The 25,892-nt window shown below is 51.9% G+C and overlaps 1 protein-coding gene and 1 long non-coding RNA gene across 3 annotated transcripts; one reads left to right on the top strand and one right to left on the bottom strand.

Annotated features, from left to right (window-relative positions):
• Positions 1-1,951: 1,951 nt before the first annotated feature.
• LOC126487427 (uncharacterized) lies at positions 1,952-6,063 on the bottom strand. The gene is made up of 3 exons (XR_007588374.1): positions 5,590-6,063; positions 4,519-4,649; positions 1,952-4,048 (listed from the first exon to the last, which is right to left on the bottom strand). It is a non-coding gene; the product is annotated as an uncharacterized lncRNA (long non-coding RNA).
• Positions 6,064-6,172: 109 nt separating this feature from the next.
• Kcng1 (potassium voltage-gated channel modifier subfamily G member 1) lies at positions 6,173-25,630 on the top strand. Of its 2 annotated transcripts, XM_050120176.1 has the most exons (4): positions 10,700-11,601; positions 11,725-11,803; positions 19,688-20,487; positions 22,514-25,630. In XM_050120176.1, the coding sequence occupies exons 3-4, from the start codon at positions 19,714-19,716 to the stop codon at positions 23,282-23,284; spliced, it is 1,545 nt and encodes a 514-aa protein (XP_049976133.1). In that variant the 5' UTR covers positions 10,700-11,601; positions 11,725-11,803; positions 19,688-19,713; the 3' UTR covers positions 23,285-25,630. The 2 variants fall into 2 exon arrangements, with proteins under 2 accessions (XP_049976131.1, XP_049976133.1); XM_050120174.1 differs by lacking the exons at positions 10,700-11,601; positions 11,725-11,803 and adding an exon at positions 6,173-6,436.
• The last annotated feature ends 262 nt before the right edge of the window (positions 25,631-25,892 follow it).

Raw genomic sequence — 25,892 nt, 5'->3', positions numbered from 1 at the left:
GCATCTGGGGTCAGCACTGGAAAGGCTCACCTGTCACAGGGCTCTAGAACATCATGTCTCGCCTCCAAGCCACCCACCATGCAGACCACACTCAGCACAGGATCCCTTGGGGCCATCTGGGCTCCAACGGTCATATGTCAGTGCCCCTTGGGGCTACAGATGTGGTCACAATGGGACTCATTTCTTGCCATGATAGAGGTCCCTAGGGGGTGTCTGTCAGATGATCCCATGAGAGAAACTAGGGGATGAAGAGTGGGACCCTCCCACACCTCTCAAACTGTGCTGCCAAGAGAGGGAAATGAACAGTTGGGGTGCTAGGAAAAAAAAATACAAGTGACATCCCTAAATGGCTGGGATCAGCTATGGATGGAAGTCTCTGTCCTGCTTGGTCCCTCAGCTGTTCAGTCCAAAGAACCAAACAGACACTTGAATAAATTATAAGCTGTTTGGTCTGTTGGCTCAGGCTTATTATTAACTAGCTCTTACAACTTGAAGTAACCTGTTGGAGTCCACCTTTGATAAAGATATCACTTACCAGGGTAGGGGAATGGGGGTTAGAAAAGTTAGTAAAGAGTATGAAGAAATGAGTGAAAATAATAAAACAGAAAACATAGGATAGTACCAGGAGAGAGTTCCAGTGAATATTGTGTTTAATTTCTATTTGCTTAAAATACCCCTGACCCCAGAAGGCAGGAGTAAGATTTTAAAAAAATGCATTAACATTATACAAGGAAATACCAGTTGAAGGTTGAGGGCTACATTTTTAGTTAAACATAATGTTGCTAGAAAGGGACAAGTGGTGCTCACACTCTAAACTAAAATATTCTGTAGGCAAACCACTCCCTGGGTGGAATCCAATGTTATCTCCTTAAGAGAACTGGACCCTTAGTTGGATCCTTTGACTTTTGTTTGAGGTAGAAACATATCTACTTCTCCATTCCTGAAATACAAGGCTGGATACTAGCCACACCTGTTGACAATAACCGTGAGAGAGGAACTCTCTGCTCTCAATCCGGTGGGACCTTTGTTTGAGGTAGAAACACAATAACCTTGAAGGGACAGAAGTAAGTTCCAACTCTCTGACCTTTGGTCTGTGGAATGGCAACAACTTTGAGCAAGCTGAAACTCTCTGACCTTTACACAAGGTGGAAATAGGCTCACATTTTTGGGCCTCCACATTAACCCATAATTCTTATCTATATTTAGCCATATATATAGCTTGGTACCTTTTCTCAGTAAGGCATGCTCATCTTGCTTCCTCTGCTTCTGTATGGTGACTGCATCTCTGCCTTTCTTCTTCTTCCCAGAATTCTCCTAGTCTAGTTGCCCCGCCTATGGTCAGCAGTGCCCAGAAAAAGACCCAGTGTGTCTGTTAGGGTTATAGAGGGCCTCTTGAATCATTCTAGAACCAGAGTTCAAGGTTAACAGTGCCATTGGGAGCTGTGTGTGAGAGCACAGGCTAGATCTAAACTTGTTCTCCTGCATCCAGCCCAGTCTTCCTTGCTTGTTTGCTTGTCTCATTTTTGGGGAGAAGGTGCCTCTATGTAGTCCTGGCTAGCCTGGAACTCCCTATGTAGACCAGGATGGCCTCCAGCTCACAGAGATCCTCCTGCCCCAGAATACCCAGTGCAGGGATTAAAGGCCTGACTGTCACACCTGGATATAGATAGAATTCCTTTCAAGGAACCCATGCAGAGACCAGGGAGATGGCTCAGGTGCTCTTGTTTCCCAGAACCCACAAACACAGAGCACACAATTGCCTGTAATTCCAGCTCCAGGATCTGATGCCCTCTTCTGGCCATTGTAAGCAACTGCATGTGTATATACATACAGATACATAAATATTTAAGATTTAAGGAAAATAATTTTTTTAAAGATTTATTTTTATACTAACGTAATTAAGAATATACTTTAAAAAAAAGATTTATTTTTATGTGCATTGGTGTTTTGCCTGTGTGCCATGTGCATGCTGCACCTGCTGAGGCCTAAAGAAGGCATCAGATTTCCTGAAACTGGAGTTATAACTGGTTGTAAGCCACCATGTGGGTGCTGGGAACTGAACCCAGTCCTCTGCCAGAGTAGCCAGTGCTCTTGACCCATAAGCCATACATATATATATGTACATATATATGTATATATACACACACACACGTGTATATACGTGTGTGTGTATGAAAAAGGGCCTAGGCATGGTGGTACCCACCTTAATCTCAGGACTTCAGAGACTGAAGCAAACAGATCTCTGTGAGTTCCAGGGCAGGCTGGTCTACGTAGGAAGCTCCAAGCCAGCCAGGGCTCAAGGGAAAAAAAAAAAAAAGAAGACTCCAGGCTAGAGCTGGGATGAAGCAAGGAGAAAAAGTAACCTTGTAGTATCTTTGAAAGAACTCATTAAGGAGAATCAATAACATCTCGATACAATTTTTCATTTGTTTGTTTTTCCAGAGCAGGATTTCTCTGTGTAGCCCTGACTGTCCTGGAACTCACTCTTTAGACCAGGCTGGCCTCAAACTCAGAGATCTGCCTGCCTCTGCCTCCTGAGTGCTGAGATTAAAAGTGTGTGCCACCACTATCCACCAGATACAATATTTTAAAATATCAAAATTAATGTCGGAAAATAATCCATGATGAGCTAAATGTCAAGTTTTCAATAACTAAGTAAAGGCATGTCCTTAAGGGACGTATCCTCACACACTGCCCACACCTACACCTGGCCTGCATGAAGAGGTCTCAAGATGACAAAGGAAATCTGTGGGATGATGACTTAGGGTAGAGGAACAGGGCTGTCAAGAATCAGAAGCGCAGAAAGGGGACAGAGTGACCAGAGGACAGAGTCTCCCAGAGCGAAAGGAACCTTGTCCTTCTCCCTGGCTCGCCTCAGCAGACAGTTGTTCCCTTACAGCAAGCTGCACCCCTCACGTTCCCAAATTAGACCTTCGGGGTCTTGGGCTCCAGCCTCTTAGAACTCACAAGTGTAATCTAAGTCTTTTCATCTCAGGCAGAGGACGGATAAGAACTTCAGACAGCTGTCGATAACCCTTGCTGCTTTGGAAAAACAGCCCAGACTTGGTGACTGCTGACAATGGCTAGTGGCTAAGAAGGAAAACATTCTTAACCCGCTGACAGCAGCAACCTTTTAAGGCACGCTCTGAGGCATGCATGTCCCGAGCCTGGAGGGGAGTGCTGTTTGGTTTTCAGTGTGAGTTAAGGTTTGGGGGGGTTAGTTTGGCCTGACTTCGGCTCTGGCTTTGCCATCTACCATGGGACTCTAGATCTGCCAAGATGACCTATACCAGCTCTGGCTCCTGGAGGCGGGGCAGTAACTTCAAAGTAGGCTGAGAAACAAACCACACTAGTATTGCTTCCTTAAAGATGCTGGCTAGGGAGGCAAGAGGGCCAAGAGTTCAAGTTCTACCTCAGACGTGTGTCAAGTTCAAGGTCAGCCTGGCCTTCAAGAAACCCCGTCCCAATAGTCATTTTTTTAATTACATTTTAAAAACAAGCATTATGATAATGGTGCACACCTGTGATCCAGCACTTGGAGGCGGATGACGGAAGGACCTGAAGTTCGAGGTCATCCTTAGCTACATAGCAAGTTCAGGGCCAGCTTGAGTCACAAGAAGCCCTTTCTCCAATGAATAAAAACAACAAAGAATGCTCGCCAGAGCTGCCAGCTTTTCAAAAGAAAAAAAAATGTCATATGAAACCTCGGTCTTTTAAATGTTGGCAATCAATTTCAGAATTATTAAAACTTAACCCAGGAGAGACAAATAAGACAGGGATTTGTGCCATAGCCGTCTGCCGATCAAGTGTGTGCCTGTTCCCTGCAGGTCACACCGAGCTCAGCAAGCCTGCTGGCCCTCATCTCTCCAGAAAGCCTTCTCCAGCAGCAGCAGCGGCAGCAGCATCCTTCTCTGCAGGACAGCTTGGGCAGTGATGCTTCTTAGGAGGGTGATGGAAGCAGGGAGAGCTGAGGATCTGGAAGGCTCCACAGGAAGGAGGGACTGCAGAGAGGGATTCCTTAAAAGGATTTAGGAGGATTTCACTGGACCTGGTGAAGCACAGCGGGGATAAAAATCATAAATTCACCCCTGAGAACAGCCTGGGTCTGAGACTAGGTGGAGGTGGGGGTGACAGGGAAGGAGGGAGTCTGCCCCTGCTGTTCCGGATCTCCTCTGCAAGTCACCCCAGCACCAGATCCAGGTGCCTGGTGTCCTGACAGGCCCACTCCACAGGCAAAATCCCTCCTCCTTCAGAGGTGGCCACTCCACAGGCAAAATCCCTCCTCCTTCAGAGGTGGCCATGAGAGCCCCTATTCCTAAGCATAAAGGAAGTAGCTTGAGCCTCACAGCCCATCTAAGCGTTTCTGGTGAGCTCTAAGGAAAGGCAGGGATGGGCTGAACTGAAGTCGTCAAAATCTCAGGCCAGGGAACTTGCTAGAAGGGCTGCAAGCAGAGTATACTGATTTTGAAGAAGTCTCCGGAGGACTCCGACCACAGGGAGACTTTGAGAACTACTCACATCCTGGTCCTGTGGTCCTCCAACGGGACAGCAGCTGACTTGCTGTGGTGACCAATTCTGCTGTCACAGGACAGTCCTGTGTCCTCCCACAATCCCTGAAGAAGCTACTGTTCAGTCCAGCAGTGTGGAAGCTGCCAGTCGGAAGGAAGACGGACAGCACAGTCATTGCTCTGGTGGAGCCTGAGGCTCAGAGGAAAGCAAGAAAAAACGGAAGCACGGGTTTTTCTACTCAAGAAGGCAGGGGCCCGGTACAGCACCTCTCCTTAAAGACGCTCCTTGCTGAACACCTGGTAGAGTCATGCTCTCAACATGGGACCCAGGACCACTGCCACGAGGGTCCATACAGCCAGCGAAACTTTACGCTGGCCTCATTAATCCCTCCAGCATACTGCCTCCAGGTCTCTGCAAACAGAAACCTTCGCTTTATGGCTGAGTAGGGTCTCTGCAAATCTCTGCTCACCGCCCAGTGTTCTGGCCCATCCTCTAGAGCCCCATCTTTGTCCCATCTGTAGCCTTCCCTCCCTGGACCTCTCCCTATTCCCGCAATCCCCAGCCCTGTCTCTCCTGGTGTGGCCTCTGCAGAAGCTGGGGAGTTCTCAGGGCAGGTCCTTGGCTCACTCTCTGACTCTGCCATCTGTCTCCACCCACCCTCTGAGTGAACCCAAAGCTTACGCCCCAGGGCCAAGCCTCACCCTCTGGAATGAAGCCCCAGAAAGACTAGGAGCCCCACTCCTGAGCCTGGTCTCTGTGTCCCTCCTGCTTCCCTGGCAGAGGAGAAAGGACAGAACCAATCAAGAGCCTCAGGAGCCCGCCTCCCACCTAACCCCAATACCTGGTGGAACTTCTACCAGCTCAGAGACCTCCGAAGTCCACCCTGTCCTCCCCAGGCTACGGAGTACAGGACCCAGAGACAGCAGGACCAGGTCCCAACGCCAGAGTCCACCTGGGACAGTGGGCAACTAGAGCATAGGGTCACTCTGGGGGCACAAGACACCCATTCTTTAGCTATGGTGACACTGCAAAGATGGTGCAGGCCCTGGGGTCGCAGGGGCAGGAAGGTTCCAAGGTTACCAGTGGAGAAGGCACGTGGTATGGCTGGTGTGGTCCCCTGGAAGGCGGTGTTTAGGTGGAGTGCAGCATGGGGTTCTCGGGCTGCCAGGCATGAAGTACCCTCCAGACATGACACCCGCAGCGCCTGCGGCAGTGTGGGGAGAGGTCCACAGCCTCGTGTGCCCTTGGACCTTTGAAGAGACAAGACAAAGCGCATGGCATCCCCACGATAAAGACCCGCGTGCGGAATGAGACTCAAGTCCTGGCAGTCACTGAGCTCAGGGTGAAAGAGAGGCGCGAACGTCCCACGATCACCGTGAAAATGCGCGACTGGAGAGGTTACTGCGCCACGGGCCAGGAGCCTCGGGAGGAGGAGCGCTGGGACATAAAGGCCACCACAGGCAGGCAAGGGCCTGAGGGGCGCAGGAGAAGGGGGAGACCAGGATGAAGAGAGGGCGACGTTGTGTTCCACCAGGACCCGGCACCCAAGAGGGCTCCACGCCGGAGGGGTCCCGCGGTGGCTTTATCCCCACCCCCTCGCCGCCCGCCCCTCTCTCCGCCCCGTGCACAGTCCCCTCCCTCCGTCCCGCCTCCTGCCCCTCCACCTCCCTCAGCGGCTGCTTTGCCGCGTTGCCGGCGCACTCGCAACCCAGCGGACACCAGGAGGCAGAGGCGGGACAGCCTGGGGTCCGAACGTGAAGTCTAGCGGCCCCAGGGCTAAAGTTTGCCAGCAGCCCCGAGAGACCAAGCGAGCGCTACGCGCCGTCTGCTGCCCCCCTCTCGCATCCTCATCCCGGCATTGCTGCACTGGGGGACCGAGCTACGGCCGGGCCAGCTCCAAGGCGGGCACGCCGCGACGGAACTTAAGGTGGGAACTTCGCGGGCTGCTCTCTGGCGGGATCCTGTTCCTGCAAGAGACACTCCGGGCTCTGCACGTGGCCACAGCCCGGGTGCCTTCTGCGGATGCCTAGGATCCCGGGAGAGGCCGCCGGGCGGTGAGGGATGCGCCCACGCGGCCGCGGTTTGGTCCAGCCCCGGATCCTCTCGAGGGGTCCCCGGGACGCAAAGCGCGCTCTCTGGCGGGGCACCGGAGAGCATCCTGACTTTGCATGCCGGGTTCTTGGGGTCCCCCGGGAGGAGTTCGGATGCAGGGTCGTCTTTCACTTGCTGGTTCACTGTCTGCAGGCACGGGATGCAGCACCCCCACCAGTGGGCCTCATTAAGTCATTCGTTAATTATGAACTCAGCGAGGGTTTATGGACTGCCTACTTGGTCCGTCCTTGTTCCATGGCAAGCCCCTGGGGACAGCTCAATGGTCGTGGGCCTCAGCATCTAGTAGGGAAGTTAGGGGTCTCCTTAGCCTCAGGGTACCCGTGCCTAAGTGGCCCAGCTTTGCTTTTGGGTGTGAACAGAAAAGAGACAAATGCGCTCATTCCCTGAGTTGTTCGAAAATTGGTTGGGCACCTACTGTGGACAGCTCACTATAGCAAGTACGCGGTGTTCATTCATTCATGTTTATTTCAGCAAGCCTGTCTTAAACAATGACCAAGATGGAGACGGGACAAGATAGGGGCAGCTCTCCTGGGGTTTAGGTAGAGGTTGAGACTCAGGCCCTGCCTTGGAAGTTCACAGCCTGCCAGGGTGGCCAGCAGTAGCAGCCATGTGTATAGATGCACGGTTGGTGCATAATCCATTCGTTCTTAATGGCGGAGGGGGGGGTCCTGGAAAGGGAGAACTGGGCTTTTCAAACGTGGGGGGGGGGCGATGAGGGCCAAGAAGGTTTATCTAATGTTAGGTGAACACAGCCTCCTAGTGATGGGGTTCATGAGCTAAGCCATCCGTTCAACACACATTTTCTTAACCACTTGCAATTTGGATGTACTTAAAGGATGCCAGGCACCAGAGTTCCCCAAGTGGATGATAGGTGGGAGGCAAAGGCATATTCACCCCCTTCGGTGACACCTGAGCTAAGTGCAGAGGAAGGTGAGAGGTGGGGGCAGGGAGTGGTCTGATTCACTGGAGAAGGGAGGAAGTGTCTCTGTAAATCTGGGTTCCTATTCACTGGGGTCTGTTTGACACCCCCACCACACACACACACACACCTGTGACCACACTCTATGAATCACTGTAGGGTGTCTCACCAGTAAATACACCTCCAGGTTAAGGGGTGCCCCTGGAGATTAAGGCAGTGGGGTGAGCACGGGGTGGTGCTTCTACCTGTGGGTCTTTAAGCTTTTGTGGCTTCGCCAAGGCACCTGCTGGGTGGAGGGGGAGGGAAGCCAAGCCAGGTGTAGAGGCATAGCCCCAGGGGATTGCTCTTACCAGCCCAGCTCTGAGCCAACTCATTCCAGTGGAAAAATGTCTGCCGTGGGACACAATCCAAACCCACAGAGGACCAGCACACCGAAAACAAGACACCCTGAGCCTTTGCCCAGAGATGGAGGACCCAGGCTGTGAGTGGCCTGCAGCCTGATGAGGTAGACCCAGGAACCACATTGAGTTTTCTGTACTGGCTAAGCTGCTGGACTCTGGCAAGGGGTGAGCCACCTGCCCCAGGGGACATAAAGAAGAGATGTTTCCTGAACACCAGGGGCTCACAGGGACTGCCCTTCTCCAAGAATCCACTGTAGGTTGGTTGCCTAAACTCAGAAAGGAACCTCTTCCCCCCCACACACACACACCTGAAGAAATGACGGATGATAATATGACCTAAATAGAATTAATTTAAAAAAAAAAACAGACGGGGGGGATACAGGAGGCTGTGGGAAGCCCTGGTCTGTTTACCTGGCAGACTGTCCTTAAGAAACAGGATCAGCATGTAAATCTGCCACAGGACCTGAACGACGCCTAAAGTTACTCCTGTCTCAGGCCTGCACCTGCCCCAGAGGACAGACACAACATGCTCTCCCCCTACTGAGCCCTGCGAGCAGCTTCCTGTCTGGCTCTTCCCCAGGTCCCATCACTCCTCTGTTTTAGCCCATGTTTCCCGATTTCTAACCACAAAGAAACAAAGATAAAAGACGGCTAGGTTGGTAGGTAAGGCAGAGGACCTGAATTTGATCTCCAGAAGCAGAATCAAGAACAGAGACAAAATGGGCTTAGGTTCCTGGGCTGAGGAGGCAGGGACCCATAACAGATGGTCTCCGAGGCTCAGTTGTCTGCCAGCCCAGAGAGAGGCCCTGACTCAAAAACAAGTGGACAGTGACAGAAACAACAGCCAAGATTGTCCCTTTGGACACACACACATGCACACACACACACATACGTACACGAAGAGGCTAAAGGAAAAGGTGTCCTAGCCCCAGTTCTATAAAGCTCCTGGGAGAAGACAGGTGTGCACCAGGAGCAGAGCCAGGTGGCTAAACAGACAGTCTGTCCGCTTGATTCTGGGGAAACCAGCTTTGCCTTGTGGTTCGGGTGAGGAATGAAGAAAGGAACCCACCTCCCATCCTGTAATCCCCCAAGGACTTTGAACACCTCCTTCACCCCCAAGATGCAAAGCTGAGGTCTGTGGGGACAGAGGATGGATGGCAAGTGTCAAAGACACTCAGCATTGCTGAGGGGAGGGGGGCAGCGTGCAAGGCCCAGGGCAGGCTAATAGCTGGATCTATTATAATTAATGGTTTAATTGGGGGTGAAGGCAGCATGACCAGCCCCTGAGTCAGCCCAGCCAGGAGCCCTAATCCTGACAGATGAGGCTCACGGGAGAGCCAGGGAAGAGATGGAACAGCGCCTCAAGTCCCCACTCACAGTCCAGAAGCCAAAACCAAGACACCAGGAGCTTAAACAAATACCCTAACTTCTAGAAGTTTGCCCAGGGGTATGTGTTAGGCTTCTACTTTCATATGTTAACGCTGAACAGCAGAGAGTTTGGGGAAGGTTAAAAAAGTGTGTCTCTCTGAGTAAAAGTAATGCATCTTCCCGGGAGAATACACTCCCCTGTACCTTCTCCAGCTCCTAGAGGTCTCCTACATTCCTCGCTAATAACCCAGCCTCACTGTAACCCCTGTAATCATGATCACATCTCTGGAGGCCACAGTGGTGACCCAGAACTCAATAAAAACAGGGACTCTGTTGGTCCTCTGCCCTGATCCAGTGTAAATGCTAAGATGATTGCCATTCTCAGCCTCCAGTCACCTGCTTCTCCCTATCCCCCAGACCCTTCCTTCTACAGCTTGCCTTGTAGAAACAGAGGTGAGGTCCAGTCCCTGGCTTCCGACAGCCGGTGGAAATGACATTCATCCCGGTCCCCATAAGGATGCAGGAATCCAAGGTGCCTGGGCTATAGCCCCACCGACCATTGTTGTCCCTCACTGCCAGTCATGTGTGCTTACTTTACTGAGCCTCAGTTCCCCCATCGTGCCTTTTAGGACAGAATGCAAGCGGCTGAAGTTAGGGCCCCAGCATCACACCTTGGTGCCTAGTGAGTGTTATGTGGAGAGAAGTCTAGCGTGTCACCGTTTAGGGACAGGTGAGGTTTAGCACTCTGCACCTACCTTTAAAAAAAAAAAAAAAAACTGCCAAGAGTTCCTCAGAAGGGATGAGCTAAAAAAGCAGAGGACAGACCAGCAGCTTCTGGAATAGCCCCAGGAGGGATCTTAGGGATCAGAATCAACACACAGCAGTTTATGGAGCCCTTTCGTGAGATGACCGTAGGATGGGGGCTCAGGCGAAGGCTACAGAAACCTCCACTCACCGGCCCTCAGAGCCACTCTGCATGACGCTATTGCTCTCATTTTGAGGGGCAGGAGGCAGCTCTGGCTTGAGTGCTGGGCCTTCACAGAGCAGTGGCCATCCGTAGCCATCTTGTTCACTGCCACTGCTCTCCCCAGATCCAGGCCCCACCCCTTGAGCTCGTGCCCTGAGCCCGTGGTGGGCCTAGTGCCACTTAGAAGTCTCCCTCTGAATTAATGTTTATCTTCGGAAACACTTGCTGGCCCTCAGTCAGCTCACCGCTCCCAGAGTGCTATTTTTCTTCCAGGAGGAAGGACAAGAAACAGCCTCGGGCTTGCTGTGGGTCTTCGGACTCCTGGAGACGGGTTGGAGGCATCCTGAAGGGAGGTGACCGGCAGACAGAAAGGGGAAGGGCAGTCTCCACTTCTGCAGTGAAGCCTTAGGTGCAGGGAACTGAGCAGTTGGGCAAGAGGCTCCTTGCAGCCCTGCATGTGTGGAGCCTTCCCTCCTGCTTCTCTCTGGAACTTTAACATGATGGCTGTTGCTCAGGCAGCCAGACAGGCTGGTTCCAGGGCCGAGGGAATCTCAGAGGGACACCATGTTCTATTGTCCCTGCGGAGTACCCAAGACCATTCCTGAGCTGGGAGCTTTATGCGGCTTGTGCTTTTTGGCTGTTGTGGGACCCACCTGCTCTCCTCTGAGCATGCTTCCTCCTTGACCAGTGCTGGGTCGTCTCCTATTCTCTATTTCTCCTCCCTTCCAAGCCCCAGGCTCGGTCTCCTTCCCTCTCCCTCCAGGCACCACCATGTAACACACAGATCCTTCTGTGTTTGAGTCCTAGTCGACGTAATGTGTTCATGCACATAAACAGCCCGACGCTGCAAACTTCTGCTGTTTCTCTCACGCTCCGCTTACGTTTTAAAGACCCAGCTGTGCCTCCGATCCTGCCCAGACCACAGACATTGCCTCTTCTGTCCTCCTCCACCAAGACTCACCAAACCGGTCCCTTCTGGATGGACCCTGGAAACTTCCCACTGCCACAAGTAAAGGGGTGACATTCTTGTGTCTTGCTCATCCCCGAGGTCAGATTTCCATGAAGCAGACCCCCCAATCAAAGATTCAAAGGTGGATAATTTGTTGTCGGTGTCTCCCTTCACCTCTGTGGCCCCAGAACTGGGAAACGGACGGACGCCGGAGCAGGGTTCTTGAGCCACAGGGGAGCAGCATTCCTTAGTGTCCTTAGCCGTGCAGGATGGCCGGCCAGACGCCTCTCCCTCCCTGGGCTATGGAGTCAGACGGTGCCGAGTTCAGATCCTGGCAGGTCGGTTCAGGGGAGACGCCCTTGACTCGTGGGCAAAGGTGGGTGACAGACACTTCTCAGAGCTAAGGCTGAAACGGCAGGCACTGGCCAACCACATCACTCATGTCATGGCTTCACCGTAATTCAAGTGAGCAGGAACTGTTCGTATCTCCATCTTATAGATGCAGAAGCCCGAGGTCATAGAGCAACCAGCCTGTTTCCAAACTAACGGATTCCCCTCTGCCCTCACCCCAACCCCGGGTAAGCAAATCATCTAATTGGCCCCTCGAGAGGGAGGCCCAGCCCAGACTCAGTCACATCTCCTGTATTTATTACCGTCTCCCACTCCTCCTCCCCCTCCTCCTTCCTCTTCTCCTCCCTCTCCTTCTCCCTCTTTTGTTCCCTCTCCTCTTTCTCTCTTGTTCTTTGACGAGGTCTTACTACATAGTCCTGGCTGACCTAGAACTCACTACGCTAGCCTTACATTCACAGAGATCTGTCTGCCTCTGCCCGCTGAATGCTGGGATTAAAGGCGTACTCCATAACGCCTGGCTATTTTATATTTGTAATGCCTCGAACTGAAGGGTTTGAGATAATCCACACTGATATAGCCTTCTGGCTGTGGAAACCATGTGTTTAAAGGGGGATCAGATGACTAAAACTAGGGGCTGGCAAGACCGTGCCCCTTTCTGGTTGTTCAGAAAATACTTGACTTGCATGTCTTCGCCTCTGGTGGAAGCCTGAACTCATGGCTTCCAACTCCCCCTCTGTCCCCAAAGCCACTGGTAGCCTACAGGTTAGTACCCTTAGTGGCCTTCCCCATCTGCAGCCTCAGGCACTCCTGGCTGTGGAGTGCTCACCAGGTACAGGAATTGGATATGTGTTCCTGGGGTGACTCTCATATGACTCCTGTGACATCTGTCTGCACTGACCTCTGGGGTCTGATATGGGGGCCACTTCAATAGGGGGCCGAGCTCTGGGTACTGTACCCAGGTCAGTTCACACAGTCGTCAGAGCACACACTGATCAGGTCTGCGCTGGCGCTCTGACACCTGCCCGTGAGATACTGCATTCTGCTGTCTCCTACACTTAAGTCATATCCTGCCCTGTCCACCTTCCCTGCCTGTTGTCATTCACGCCTGTCTCAGCGCCACCTACCGGTCGCCTCTGTAAATGTCATCTCTGCGATCACCCTCCTCTCTAGTACCTTCCCTGGGGCCCCACCCCTCAGTAAGTTCTGCCTATACTCTGCCTCCAAGCCCACTGAAGCCATGCCAGTCCCAGTCCCGTCTACTTTTCCTAACCTTGCTCTTCCCACTGTAGTCTCTTGCCACCAAGTCTACCCCTGACCCTGACCACAAAGCCCTGCCTCACATAGAATAAACTTAAGCCGTTCTCTGCAATGCACACAGCCTCTATACCTGAACCTGCTGACCTCCAAATGCATCTCCCGCCTCCCTGCCCCTTCTCTGCCCAACCTCTCGACCTGACCTTCACTCTTGACCATCCAACCCTGGCTGTTCCCTCCACCCAGAGTAACCAACCCCAGGAATGGTAAGACTGACTGCTTCACCTGCATAAGGCCCTGCCCTGTGTCCCATCCTCTGAGAACCCCCCACTCCTCCAGACAATGTCACCAGCCCATAGTCACCCCCCACCATCACCCGGTTCCCACTTAACATGTCAGTCACTATATCCTGAAGTCGCTGGTGCACACATGTGGGAACCATGTCCCTCTGGGGACTATCAGCTGAATGAGGACAGAGGCAGGATCTAGGTTGCTCTCTGATGTATCCACGGACCCAGCATAGCATCTAATATACGGGAATATTCAAGAAGGAATGCATGGCTCCTTCGCAGCCCCTTTTCCAGCCAGCAGTCTCTCATGAGCCTCCATAGCCCCCAGAAAAAAGTCACACACACACACACACACAATCCTTGCAGGCGGCCTAACTGACTATCAGTGAAAGGAGAGACCTGACCCTTGGGGAGGGATTGGGCTGGAGGAAGCAGCATTCGTGTGCAGGAAGCTGGCTGTGGGCCTGTTTGAGGAATGAGCTTAACTCTGAAGTCTAGAAATGCCAGCTATCCTCCTGTGCCCATCAGATTAGGTATCTGTAGAACTGCAGCCTGGGAGAAGTGTTCTCAGTTCCTCCTTCAGCTGCTCAGTGCTTTGACTCTCCTCCCAGTGAGCTCCGACTTGGAGGAGACCGTATCTCCAGTGCTCATCGGCCACTCTGGTCCAAATAGCCTCTTGGGACAACTCCATGTGAGAGTCCCCACTGTGATTAGGGGACCCCAAGAGATGCTAATGGGGAGCCTCTGCCCAAGAGAAAGGGGGAGCGCAAGCGGCACTCCTCGAGAGAAGAGGGCTCATGAAGGTGCCTCGGAGGAAGCTCCTCTGCTTCCAGGCTGTTCTAGCCAAGTAGAACACAGCTTTCCTCTTGGTGGCACGGTAAAGTGGCAGAGCTGAGAATCATGGCACTGTTGAAACTTAAAAGGGATTGTTCCCACGCCTCTGAGGGATCCCGGCAGGCTTAGCCCGAGGACATGGGTTCCAATTTAGGAAAAGTGAAAAGCTCCCAGCCGCTCTACAAGGCAGGCATTTGCCTTCAAACAGGTGTAGCCTAGTTTCCCAAAACCCCGTCTGTGAAGCTACAGCCTTCCCCAAAGATGAGGGAGTGGGGTGGGGCTAAGGCCCTGAGAAGAAACTCCTGGAAACAGGCACCTTGAAGTGAGCACTCTCCCTGCTTGGGTTCCTGCTGTGCACCCTTGCAGGGGAGGGAGCTCCCTAAGCATCCTGTTCCCATGGAATTCTCCGATATTGGAAATGATCACCTCCACCGGCACCGCTTGCTTCCTTCAGGGACTGGAAGGAGACGATGGTTTGATTTGGTCCTCCTGTAGCTAGGACTATTTTGCTATGTAGTAGTGCAAAAACACTGCTCCTTCTGAGCAGTGGTGGTACACACATGCCTTAAATCCCAGCACTCAGGAGGTAGAGGCAGGCAGATCTATGTGAGTTTGAGGCCGGGCCTGGTCTACAGAGTATGTTCCAGGACAGCCGGGGCTACACAGAGAAACCCTGTCTTGAAAAATAACAAAAAACAAACAAACAAACAAACAAAAACACTGCTCTTGTCTTCAAAAGGAAGAAGAGACAGTTTGTTCTGAAGCCAAATCTTAGTGGTCACAGCCCAGGATAACAGATTGATGTTTCCCTAAATAGCATATTCCACTATGGAAACGGTTGGATGAGGTCTTATTAGTTACAGGACAGAGAAATCAAATATTTACCTATGATAATTTTTACCAAATGATTTGCGAAGTTATTGCCAAATGATTTACCAATGATAAATCAGAGTATTTGCCAAGTACAGCAGTGGGAGCCACAGGTAGGTGGGTCACAACAAACCTAGTGGTCTGGTAGAAAGCTATTCTAAGGGCTGGACAGTCACAAGGAGATTAGATCAGACACAGTTGTGGGTAATGAATGGCTTTCAAAGGGACTAAAAATAACCCAAGATCATTTGGTTCTGGTCTGCAACATTTTAACGATCCATCATATTCCAAGTTCAGTCATTTTGCCTCATAGAATATTTAGCACAGGTAAGCCTCCCCTGCCCCTCTGTTTCTGTCTCTCTGTCTTTTTTTCCTCTCCTTTTAGGAACGTCAGTTCATATTAGTGAAGAACAGTCTTGTTGTTGTTGTTTTTTTTTTTTTTTTTTTTTTTTTCCGAGACAGGGTTTCTCTGTAGCTTTGGTGCCTGTCCCGGAACTAGCTCTTGTAGACCAGGCTGGCCTCAAACTCCCAGAGATCCACCTGCCTCTGCCTCCCGATTGCTGGGATTAAAGGCATGCACCACCACCGCCCGGCGAAGAACAGTCTTAAACACACAACTATCCTTCCTCCACCTCCCAAGTGCCAGGTTCTTCAGTGCTGGGCTAACCCTGGGCTTCCTTCATGCTAGGCAGGCTCTCTACCAACTGAGCAACATCCTGAGCTGTTTGCTTTTGTTTGTTAAGACGGTGTCTCTGTGGACTGGAGAGGTGGCTCAGCAGTTAAAAGTACTGGCTGCTCTTTCAGAGAGCCTGGGTTCAATTCCCAGTATCCACATGGCAGTTCACAACCATCTGTAACTCCAGTTCTAGGGGATCTCACATCTCTGCCGATACCAGGCACTCATGTGCATGCATGCAGGCAATACACTCAAACCTGTGGTATATATATACCACAAGTGGTGGTACATGCATTTAATCCCAGTACTCAGGAAGCAGAGGCAGGTGGATTTTTTAAAATTCAGAACCGGTCTGGTCTATAAAGCAAATCTCAGTACAGCTAGGGCTACACAGAGAAACCCTGTCTTGAAACAAAACGTGTCTCTAGGGCTAGAGAGATGGTTCAGCTCTTAAGAGCACTGGCTGGTCTTCCAGGGAACCCAGGCTCAATCTCTAGCACTCAGATGGTGGCTCACAGACAGTTCATTATTTCAACTCCTTTGTGGGCACTACACACTTGCAGTGTAGACATGCATGCAGACAAGACACCCATTCATGTTCAATAAATGTTAAAAAAAAAAAATACTGTTTCACTACATAGCCCATTCTGGCCTTCAACTCAGTAATCCTCCTGCCTCAACCTCAACCTCCCAGGTGCTGGGATTACAGACATGCATTAACAAACGCAACTATGGATGGTGATCTTAAGAAGCCAAGTGTTCCCTAAGCATTATAGTGGAGACCTATAATTCCAGCACTCCTGAGACTGAGGCAGGAGGATCACAATTCTGAGGATACTCTAGGCTATGTAGTGAGATTGGGAGGGGGCAAAATATGAAATCTTTGCTTCTTTCCTATGTGTTTAGTTCTAAAAAGGCCTTTTGGGTGGCCCCAGGTCTCAAATGCCTGTATTACAGGAAGGAAACGGGAGCGGAGTAGAGCAGGCGTAAGGACTGTGGGGAGCGGCTGGGGCTGCAGGAGACTAGAGCCAGCCCGAAAGGCACAGCTATGTCTCAACTGGAATTCTGGCCATGAATACACAGTACATGAAGTTTCTCGATTCTCAGAAGTATTCATGAGCCGAGCTGGAGACGGTGAGCCGTCTCCTTCCCTGGGTGCAGACCCTTCACTCTGAAGCTGGGAAGGAAGGAGTTTATAATTGCTGCTTTTCTGGCCTGTGTTTCATAAAACTGGCGCATGCTGTGGCCTTATCTGTAGCGCACCACGCCCGTCTGCGCTATATGTGCTACCATTCAATTCCTGAACCTGGCAAAAGGCTAGAGATTGAAACACACAAAGACATACAGAGACATAGGTCATCCTTGAAACAGGAATGCCCCAAGAATGCCTCCTTGTGTCCAGGGGCAGCTTATATAGGGATAGCCATGCCCCAGCCAAACCCACCAGAAATCACTCCCCTGCCATCAGGAACTCCTGAGGATCTCGTGCTCAGAGCAGCTGCAGGCTGTCTCAGAGCAGAGGAAAACAAGTTGTTTACAAGAAATTCAGGATCTGGGGTTCATAGCTCCCAACACTTATTCACACAGTAAACGCTCTCCTCTAGCAAGTGGGTCTGGGATCCTTTACACTGGGGGGTGCGGGGGTCCAGGGATGAGTCAGGCATGTGTACACCCCCCCCCCCAGAACAGACGGCACCAGAAGGATACAAGCTTGCTCCAGAAGGATACAAGCTTGCTTGCAGATAATTGTAAAACTGGACCCGGTGGGGCTAAGAAGATGGCTCAGTGAGTAAAGCACTTACCACTCTAGCATGAGGATCTGAGTTCAGTCCCCAGCACTGAGTAATAAACCAGACATGGTGACATGTGATTGTAATCCCAGCACAGGAGGATGGAGGCAGCCAGACCCCCGGGCTGGCCAGCTAGCCTGACTTAGAAACAGCAAGTATATCTCCCATCTCAAAAAAAAAAAAAAAAAAAAAAAAAAAAAAAAAAAAAAACCCTGCACATTACAGTATATGCTTCTGTACACATGTGCATGTATACATGCTCATTCCACACTTGTGTGCGCATGCACACACACGCGCACACAAAATGTATTTTAAAAAGAAAAAACATGACTTTGAATGTGGCTCAGTGAATAAGACTGCTTGCTCTGCAAGCATGAGTACCTAAGTTCAAATCCTACCTCCCCTGTGAAAAGCCAGGCACAGAGGAATGTGCCTGCAGCCCAAGCACTGGGGAATGGAGAAAAGCAGATCACAGACACTGGCCAGACAGCTGAGCTGAAGCAGCCAGCAAGCTTCTGGTTCAGTGAGAGCTGCTTCCTCCGGGCAACAGGGTAGAGAGCCATGGAGGGGGACACCTGATGTCCTTCTCTGGCCTTAGCATGCATGCACATGAGGGCATGTGCACACACTCGCATGCGCGCGCTCACACACACACACACTAATTTAAACAAACCGGGTCAGATCTATTCTGAAGTACCAAAGGCTTCCTGGAGAAGCCAGTGTTGGCTCTGTCCTGTCCTCTTCTGGGGTCCTGAAGATAACACTTGCCAACAGACAAGCAAACCAGGCCCTGTTTTGGTAATCAGATATTTCTTTGTCCATTGCCTCTCATGTGCCTGCTGCCTGTTTGTGGAAAGCCTTACAAGGTGTTGAGATAAACACTGAGCCCCTGGCCCTTGCCGGGCATTTAGCCCTTCCTGATCCCCTGAGTGGGTCACAGATTAAACCCATTTCACAGATAAGTCACTTACCTGGCTGGCTCCAAAATCTGTCACTCCGATCCCAGGACTTTTCTCCTCAGCATGAAGGATATTCTCAGCCAGATTGCTGGCAGGGCTGGCATGGGCACTGTAATCTGTTGAGTTAGCTGCCTCACTGGCCCCTCTACTGGAAGCTAGAACTCCCCGCCATACCGTAAGTCAAAGCTACCTCAGACATTGCCACAAGTTTCAGTAGGATGAAGTTAGCTCTACCTGAGAGCGACTGGCCCCTGCCCAACTGTCCTCAGCTGGGCCAATCTGTTCAACGTTAGCTACCCAGCATGCACCTGGGCTCATCTCCACCACCTCACATACTAGACACTAACCCAACCCCAGGACCACTCTGGCCCTCATGGATCCCAGTTACCTCAGAGCCTCTGCCTCCAATTCCCAACACCAAGAAGTTAAAGACTCAGGCTGGAGAAATGACTCAGCAGGTAAAGGCTTGTGGATCAATTCTGGTGCCAGAGTTCGCTCCCCAGAGCCCATATGAAAGTGGATGGAGAGAACCAACCCCACCAAGCTGTCCTCTGGTTTACACACACATTCACACAGCACACAAACACACCCACCACTACGTACAACAATAAGTTTTTTTGATATATAAGTATATTATATATAATATACATGGGGGCTAGAGAGGTAGCTCAGTGATTAAGAGCACTGGTTTCTCTTGCAGAGGGCCAAGATTCAATTCTCAACACCCACAAGACAATTTGTGACCACCTCTAACTCCATTTCTAAGGAACCTAATGTCCTCTTCTGGCCTCCTTAGGTACTACACACATGTGATTCATATAGACAAGTAGGCACACACTTACACATAAATAAAAATATTTAAAGCCCACAGTAGCAGCTAAGCAGTGGTGGCACACACCTTTAGTTCCAGTACTCAGAAGGCAGAGGCAGATGGAATTTTGTGAGTTCAAGGCCACTCTGATCTACAGAGCAAACTCCAGGACGGCCAGAGTTACACAGAGAAACCCTGTCTCAAAGAAAGAAGGAAATCAAAAAAAAAAAAAAAAAAACCTCCACAGCAGTGGTTTTTTTTTAAATAAAATTAAAAATATATATTTACATATTCTTTTTTTTAAAAAAAAAAGTCAAGGGTTTCAAACCTGTGGCCTTTGGGACCCAGACCAAGGAAGTCTTTATTTTTTTTTAAGATTTATTTATTATGTATACAGTATTCTGTCTGCATGTATGCCTGTAGGCCAGAAGAGGGTACCAGGTCTCATTATGGATGGTTGTGAGCCATCATATGGGTGCTGGGAATTGAACTCAGGACCTCTGACAGAACAGCTAGTGCTCTTAACCTCTGAGCCATCTCTCCAGCGCTGGAAGTGTCTTTAGAATCGTCAGTGAGGGACTCAGCTAAAACTCAGAGTTCACCAAAGGTCTCTCTTTCCCTCCCCAGGCCCAAGAGGGATGTAAAGCCCCAAAATGACCCTGTTACCAGGAGATAACTCGGACTATGACTACAGCGCCCTGAGCTGCGCCTCAGACACCTCCTTCCACCCCGCCTTTTTCCCTCAGCGCCAGGCCATCAAGGGCGTCTTCTACCGCAGGGCCCAGCGGTTGCGACCGCAGGATGATCTGCATCAGGGCAGCTCACTCGGGGACCGCAGGCGACAGATCATCATCAACGTGGGTGGCATCAAGTACTCCCTACCTTGGACCACGCTGGATGAGTTCCCACTGACGCGGCTGGGCCAGCTCAAAGCCTGCACCAACTTCGACGACATCCTGAGCGTGTGCGATGACTACGACGTGACCTGCAACGAGTTCTTCTTTGACCGCAACCCCGGGGCCTTCGGCACCATCCTCACCTTCCTGCGGGCTGGCAAGCTGCGGCTGCTGCGGGAGATGTGCGCCCTGTCCTTCCAGGAGGAGCTGCTGTACTGGGGCATCGCCGAGGACCACCTGGATGGCTGCTGCAAGCGCCGATACCTGCAGAAAATAGAGGAGTTTGCGGAGATGATGGAGAGGGAGGATGAGGACGAGCCGCTGGACAGCGAGGACCAAGACACTGAGGGGCCATCCACCGGTGAGGGCCGCCTGGGCCGCTGTATGAGGAAGCTGCGGGACATGGTGGAGAGGCCACACTCAGGGCTGCCTGGCAAGGTGTTTGCCTGCCTGTCTGTTCTGTTCGTCACCGTCACCGCTGTCAACCTGTCTGTCAGCACCCTGCCCAGCCTGCGGGAGGAGGAAGAGCAGGTAAGACATTCTGTGACTCCCCTGGGCCGCCTTCCCTCACTGTGCTGATTGAAGAGCCTTGGTGGTGCCTGGCATCATAATGTGTGGCTGTGTTTGCATCTGTCTTCTCCGCCTCCCTCCTCGAGTCAGCAATTGTGACAAAGGGAATCAGTGTCCTGTGTCCCCTACTCTCCCATCCTGCGAGATCTCAGCCTCTTCTGCAGTTGCGTTGAGTGAGGGAGCGAGCGAGCAAGGCCCCCATATGCCCACCTCTGAGCTGAACTAAATCCCTTCTTCCCCCTCCCTCTCTCCCTTTTATAGTAATATCCCAAGCACTTTTCCTTAGCCATGAAAACTATTTTTATCCGTAGGTCTGTGTGTATGTGCATGTTCCCACCGGGTTAGCATGTCTCTGTGCCTCTGTGCACAGTAAGAAGCTGCACATAAGACATTGACTCCCAACCTGACACAGGCTACATGCTCCTAAAAGCCATGGGAGCCAGGGGGAGGGCAGGTCTCTGCCCTCTGCCTCCATCTTACCTTCCTGCAGGTCTTCCTGTCACCCTGCAGGGGACGAGTTCTCACACCCACAGCAGATGAGCACATCGGGGCAAGTAGAGCAGTTTGCTAAGTTTGCGTTCATGGAACCCCCAGCCGAGGACCCAGGATAACCCCATAGAAGTCCATGACTGCCCTACACTGCACCTCCCCAAACTGGACTTGGTTGAAATCTTCAGAAGTACGATGTTCTCCATATAAAAATGTGCACTAGGCTTTTCTTAGAGATAACAGAGAAATGTCTTTGGTGAGAGCTGGGCACATGGGAGTGGTCCCCTAGTGAGTCTCCTTACCTGTAAAACCCCTGGGCCTTTGAGCTGTGACTCCTGCCCCACACATGAAGGAACAAGGTACACATTGTATAGGCATTTGGGCGATAAATTGGATCTGTTTCTGGATCGATCTTGTGTAGCCCAGGGTAGCCTTGAACTCACAGAGATCCATTTACCCCTGTCTCCCGCGTCCTGGGATTAAAGGTGGGAGCCACCACTCCTTGTACTCTAGTGGCTTAGCTTTGCACTCTGATCTCTTCAGGCAAGCTCCATTTATTAAATACAAATAAAATATCACCACAAGGGGGCTGTGTGAGAGGCCTCCTATACATACCTGGGGCTACTCAGGTGGGGTGCACTCCAGGAAGGCTTCCCGGAGCAGGAGGGATTCCCACCCCCAGAGACTTGAGACATTAGAGTCCCTGGGGTCAGATCACATTCCCAGGCTGGGGTGCATTTGCAGAAAGACAGACTACAAAAGTCCTGTGAGAACCTGGCCATGATCGAGACCCTTCAGAAAGTCGCCGGCTAGAACATCTGTAGCTTTCCAGGGCTCAACCTCTGGGGGGCTGTGTGCTAGAAGGATGCTGGGGGGGGGGGCGGTCAGGCTGCCTAAATTTCATGTACTGCAGCATCTGTGTCCTGAATCAATATTCCAAAGTAGAAATAAAGACTAACAAAAAGAAAGAAGGAAGGGCCGGGCAGTAGTGGCACACGCCTTTAATCCCAGCACTGAGAGGCAGAGGCAGGTGGAGCTCTGTGAATTCGAAGCCAGCCTGATCTACAAAGCAGATGACAGAACAGCCATGGCTGTTATACAGAAAATCCCTGTCTCGAAAAAAAGGAGAAGGAGGGAGGGAAGAAGGAAGAAGAAAAAGGAAGGAGGAAGAAAGGGTGAGGAGGAAGAAAGGAGGGAGGGAAGAAGAGGAGGAGGGAGGGAGGAAGAAAGGGAGAGGAGGAGGAAGGAAACTTATACAAGACCAGGGAGCACCAGCCACTGGGCAGGTCGGATTACCTAAACTGAGGAAAGAGAAAGGCCCAGAAAACAGGAACCAGGGTGGCAGCTGCAGAGGAATTTGTCTGGACATCAAGATCGACAGCTAGAGCCATTTCCCAGGGCCTGGTGGCATGGAGAGGCAGGAAAGGGTGTCCAGTCCAGGCCAGAGCTTCCTTCCCTGCTGGCTTGCTGGTGTGACCCCTGCCCTGTGTCTCCCCAGGGCCAGTGTTCCCAGATGTGTCATAACGTCTTCATCGTGGAGTCGGTGTGCGTAGGCTGGTTCTCCCTTGAGTTCCTGTTGCGGTTCATCCAGGCACCCAGCAAGTTCACCTTCCTGCGGAGTCCACTGACCCTCATCGATCTGGTGGCCATCCTGCCATACTATGTCACGCTGCTGGTGGATGGCGCTGCCTCCAGCCGCCGCAAGCCAAGCACCGGGAACAGCTACCTGGACAAGGTTGGGCTGGTGCTGCGCGTACTGCGGGCACTGCGCATCCTCTACGTGATGCGCCTGGCTCGACACTCACTGGGGCTGCAGACGCTGGGGCTCACAGCCCGTCGCTGCACGCGCGAGTTTGGGCTTCTGCTGCTTTTCCTGTGCGTAGCCATTGCCCTCTTTGCCCCACTGCTCTATGTCATTGAGAACGAGATGGCAGACAGCCCCGAATTCACCAGCATCCCTGCCTGCTACTGGTGGGCCGTCATCACCATGACAACTGTGGGCTATGGTGACATGGTACCTAGGAGCACACCTGGCCAGGTGGTAGCTCTGAGCAGCATCCTCAGCGGGATCCTGCTCATGGCCTTCCCAGTCACCTCCATCTTCCATACTTTCTCCCGCTCTTACCTGGAGCTCAAGCAGGAACAGGAAAGGGTGCTGATCCGCAGGGCCCAGTACCTCATGAAAACCAAGTCGCAGCTCAGTGGCATGTCTCAGGACAGTGACATCTTGTTTGGAAGTGCCTCTTCAGACACCAGGGATAACAACTGAGGCAAGAGGACATCCCTGCCCTGCCTGCCAGCTGCGGCTTCATGCAACCACCGTCACTATTGAAGCCTGGAGGAGGACTTTTGTGCTTCAAGTCCAGCCCTGGCCTGGGACTGACCCGAATGAGCCACGCCACAAGAAGGATCTGTGCCACATCACCCAGAGTCCTTGCCCTCCCTCTGAGCCCAGAAGTGGAAGGGAAGTTAGCTGAAGCCAGCACCTCACCCCCTCCCCCAGTCTCGCATCTGTTTCCCTCCCTCAGGAGCCAACTGGCTCCTTCCAGATGTAAAGAACACGCCCAGCAAAACCTGCACACACAGGGGGCTGCCCAGAGAAACATCCAGACAGCAGGCGGCCGCACATGACTTCAATGCGTGTCCACTGAAGAGGAAAAAGCCTTCCATTAGGGCTCTCGGGGAAGGAGCTGTGTCTTTAAGTGAAGCCAGCAGTGGGGTACCAGAAGTGCAAAGACCATGCTGCTGGGGTGGTAAGACACTGGTGGGATGGAGAAAAGGGGACAGACAGACCTTTGGGGGGACCAGCACGAATGCAGTCTCAGGCTCCTGCTGCTCCTGACTCCCGAGCCTGTCCTTCATCCTCTTCCTGCTCACCTCCGCCCTGTGTCCTATTATACTCCTTGAGAACCAGCCCTCTCTTCAGACTCCCCTCGTGCCAGTACGGAGTGGGGCATCATAAGCCACTCAACTCTGCTTGCTGACTTTAAGGGTGAAATCACTTCGTTTTATGGTTAAAAAGAAGTGATATTTTAGCCTACCCTGATTTATTTTAATACTACAAACAAAAAAACCCCAAGCACTTTATCCCCCTACCCGAGCCTCAGTCTAAACCCACAGTGGCTATGCTTCCAGCAGGTGTGGTCCCGGGAAGTCTGGGGAGTGTGCAGGAAACCTCCTCGGTGCCCTCAAAGGGAGCCACTCATGGTCTCGAGACGTATAGTTTCTGCACCAAGAGGGACCCCGTGCCAGATTGATGAATCCATCTCAGCTCACTGTGTCTGAGTGTTGGGTACCTGGTATTGAGGGGATGTCACACACACATCCACATATACAAACATACATGCACACACGAACACATGCACACACACGGACACATGTGCACACAGGCCACACACACTTGCCCCCAGCCTCACCGGTGCAACACCTTCTCTGACTGCTTTATCCCATATCCCAGCTGCCTTCTCTCTGTTCAGCAGCAGAAATTGCACTTTGAAACATGACTGATTCTGACTGTGGGCTGTGCAGCTCAAATCCCTGCCTGCTGCTACGGCCTCCAGCTTCTCCTACACCCCCACACCTGTCCATACAGCCCACCAGCCCTCCCACACCTCCACACCTGTCTGGACATTCCACAGGCCCCTCCACCCTCCCTTCAGGCATATCCAGCCTGCCCCATCTCATTGTGGGTCTTCACACCTGCAGAGCCATCTGCTGGAAAGCCCTCCCTACAGAACACTGCCTGGCTAACTCCTTCCTGAGCACCTACCCCTGTAGCCTGCAGCTTCCTCGCTTTCTCCCTTATCTGCTGAATCTCTACCAGGTGAAACTCATTCTCGGCTCCTGAGCTCTGGTTCACGTCCTGCAGGACCAGCTCAGTGTATATTGGCAGGAACTCTAAAGTGGTTCCCTGCTGCCTTCCAGGACCTCGTGCAGGGGCAGCACCTAAGAGGTGTTCAGAAAACACTTTTGAAAAGCAAAACAAAGGGGAAACAGCAAAAAGGAACAGATAGAGAAAATGTATCCATTACAGTTTAGATCCAAAATGTCCCCAACTGTCTAGAGCCATACTGCCCCAAATGTGCCTGATCTCATCTGAAATGTCACCCAGAAGTGCACACGTCAAAGACTTGGTTCCCCATGCAGACAGAGGTGGGACCCGTGGTAATGGTGTCACAAGGGCTCTGACCCCACCGACGGCTCAACCCATGATAAATCCACAGCTTCAGTGGAAGCGATAGAAACTCAGAGGCGGTGGGGCCTGGTTGGAGGAAGTAGATCATCAGGGGTGTGTCGCCCCAGATGACTTCCCCTTGGTTTCTCTCTGCTTCCGGCTACAGTGAGGGGAGCAGCAGAGTTGGACCAGCGTTCCCCTATTGGGATGCTGCTGTACCTCGAAGTGGGCCAGAAACGATGGAGCCGAATGACCATGGACTGAAACCAGAAACCAAAGTAAACCTTCCCTCCTTCAAGCCGCCGTCGTCTGGTGTTTTTGTCATAGCAATGGAAAGCTATCTGTCACTGTGTTTATTTTTAACACTGGAGCTTGGGTCCCTGGAGCACCCCAACACACCTCCTTTTCTCATGGGGAGACACAGCCATCTCCACATAGCATGTCCATAAATAGGCAGAGTGGAAACACCATTCAAACCCCGAGGGCCCCCCTCAAAACTCCTCTGTCACCTGCTCAGACCTGCAAAGCACGGTTTCCTAGTTAGCACCACCTTCCTTGACCCTGCGGCGTCCCAGCCCAGCTGCTTCAGGGCAGCACCCCTGAGTGGTGGGGTGCCCTTCCCCCCTCAAAGATGGCTGTGAGAAACGTCTAGGAATGCCCGGAGCGGGGTGTAGAGGGAGCCTTCTCAAGTCTGAGTGAGAAG

Source organism: Alexandromys fortis, unplaced genomic scaffold (assembly GCF_014885135.2).
Source record: "Alexandromys fortis isolate MF-2015 unplaced genomic scaffold, M_Fortis_MF-2015_v1.1 scaffold_141, whole genome shotgun sequence".
In the NCBI taxonomy this organism is placed as follows: domain Eukaryota; kingdom Metazoa; phylum Chordata; class Mammalia; order Rodentia; family Cricetidae; genus Alexandromys; species Alexandromys fortis.
This window is presented reverse-complemented; position numbering and strand designations above follow the sequence as displayed.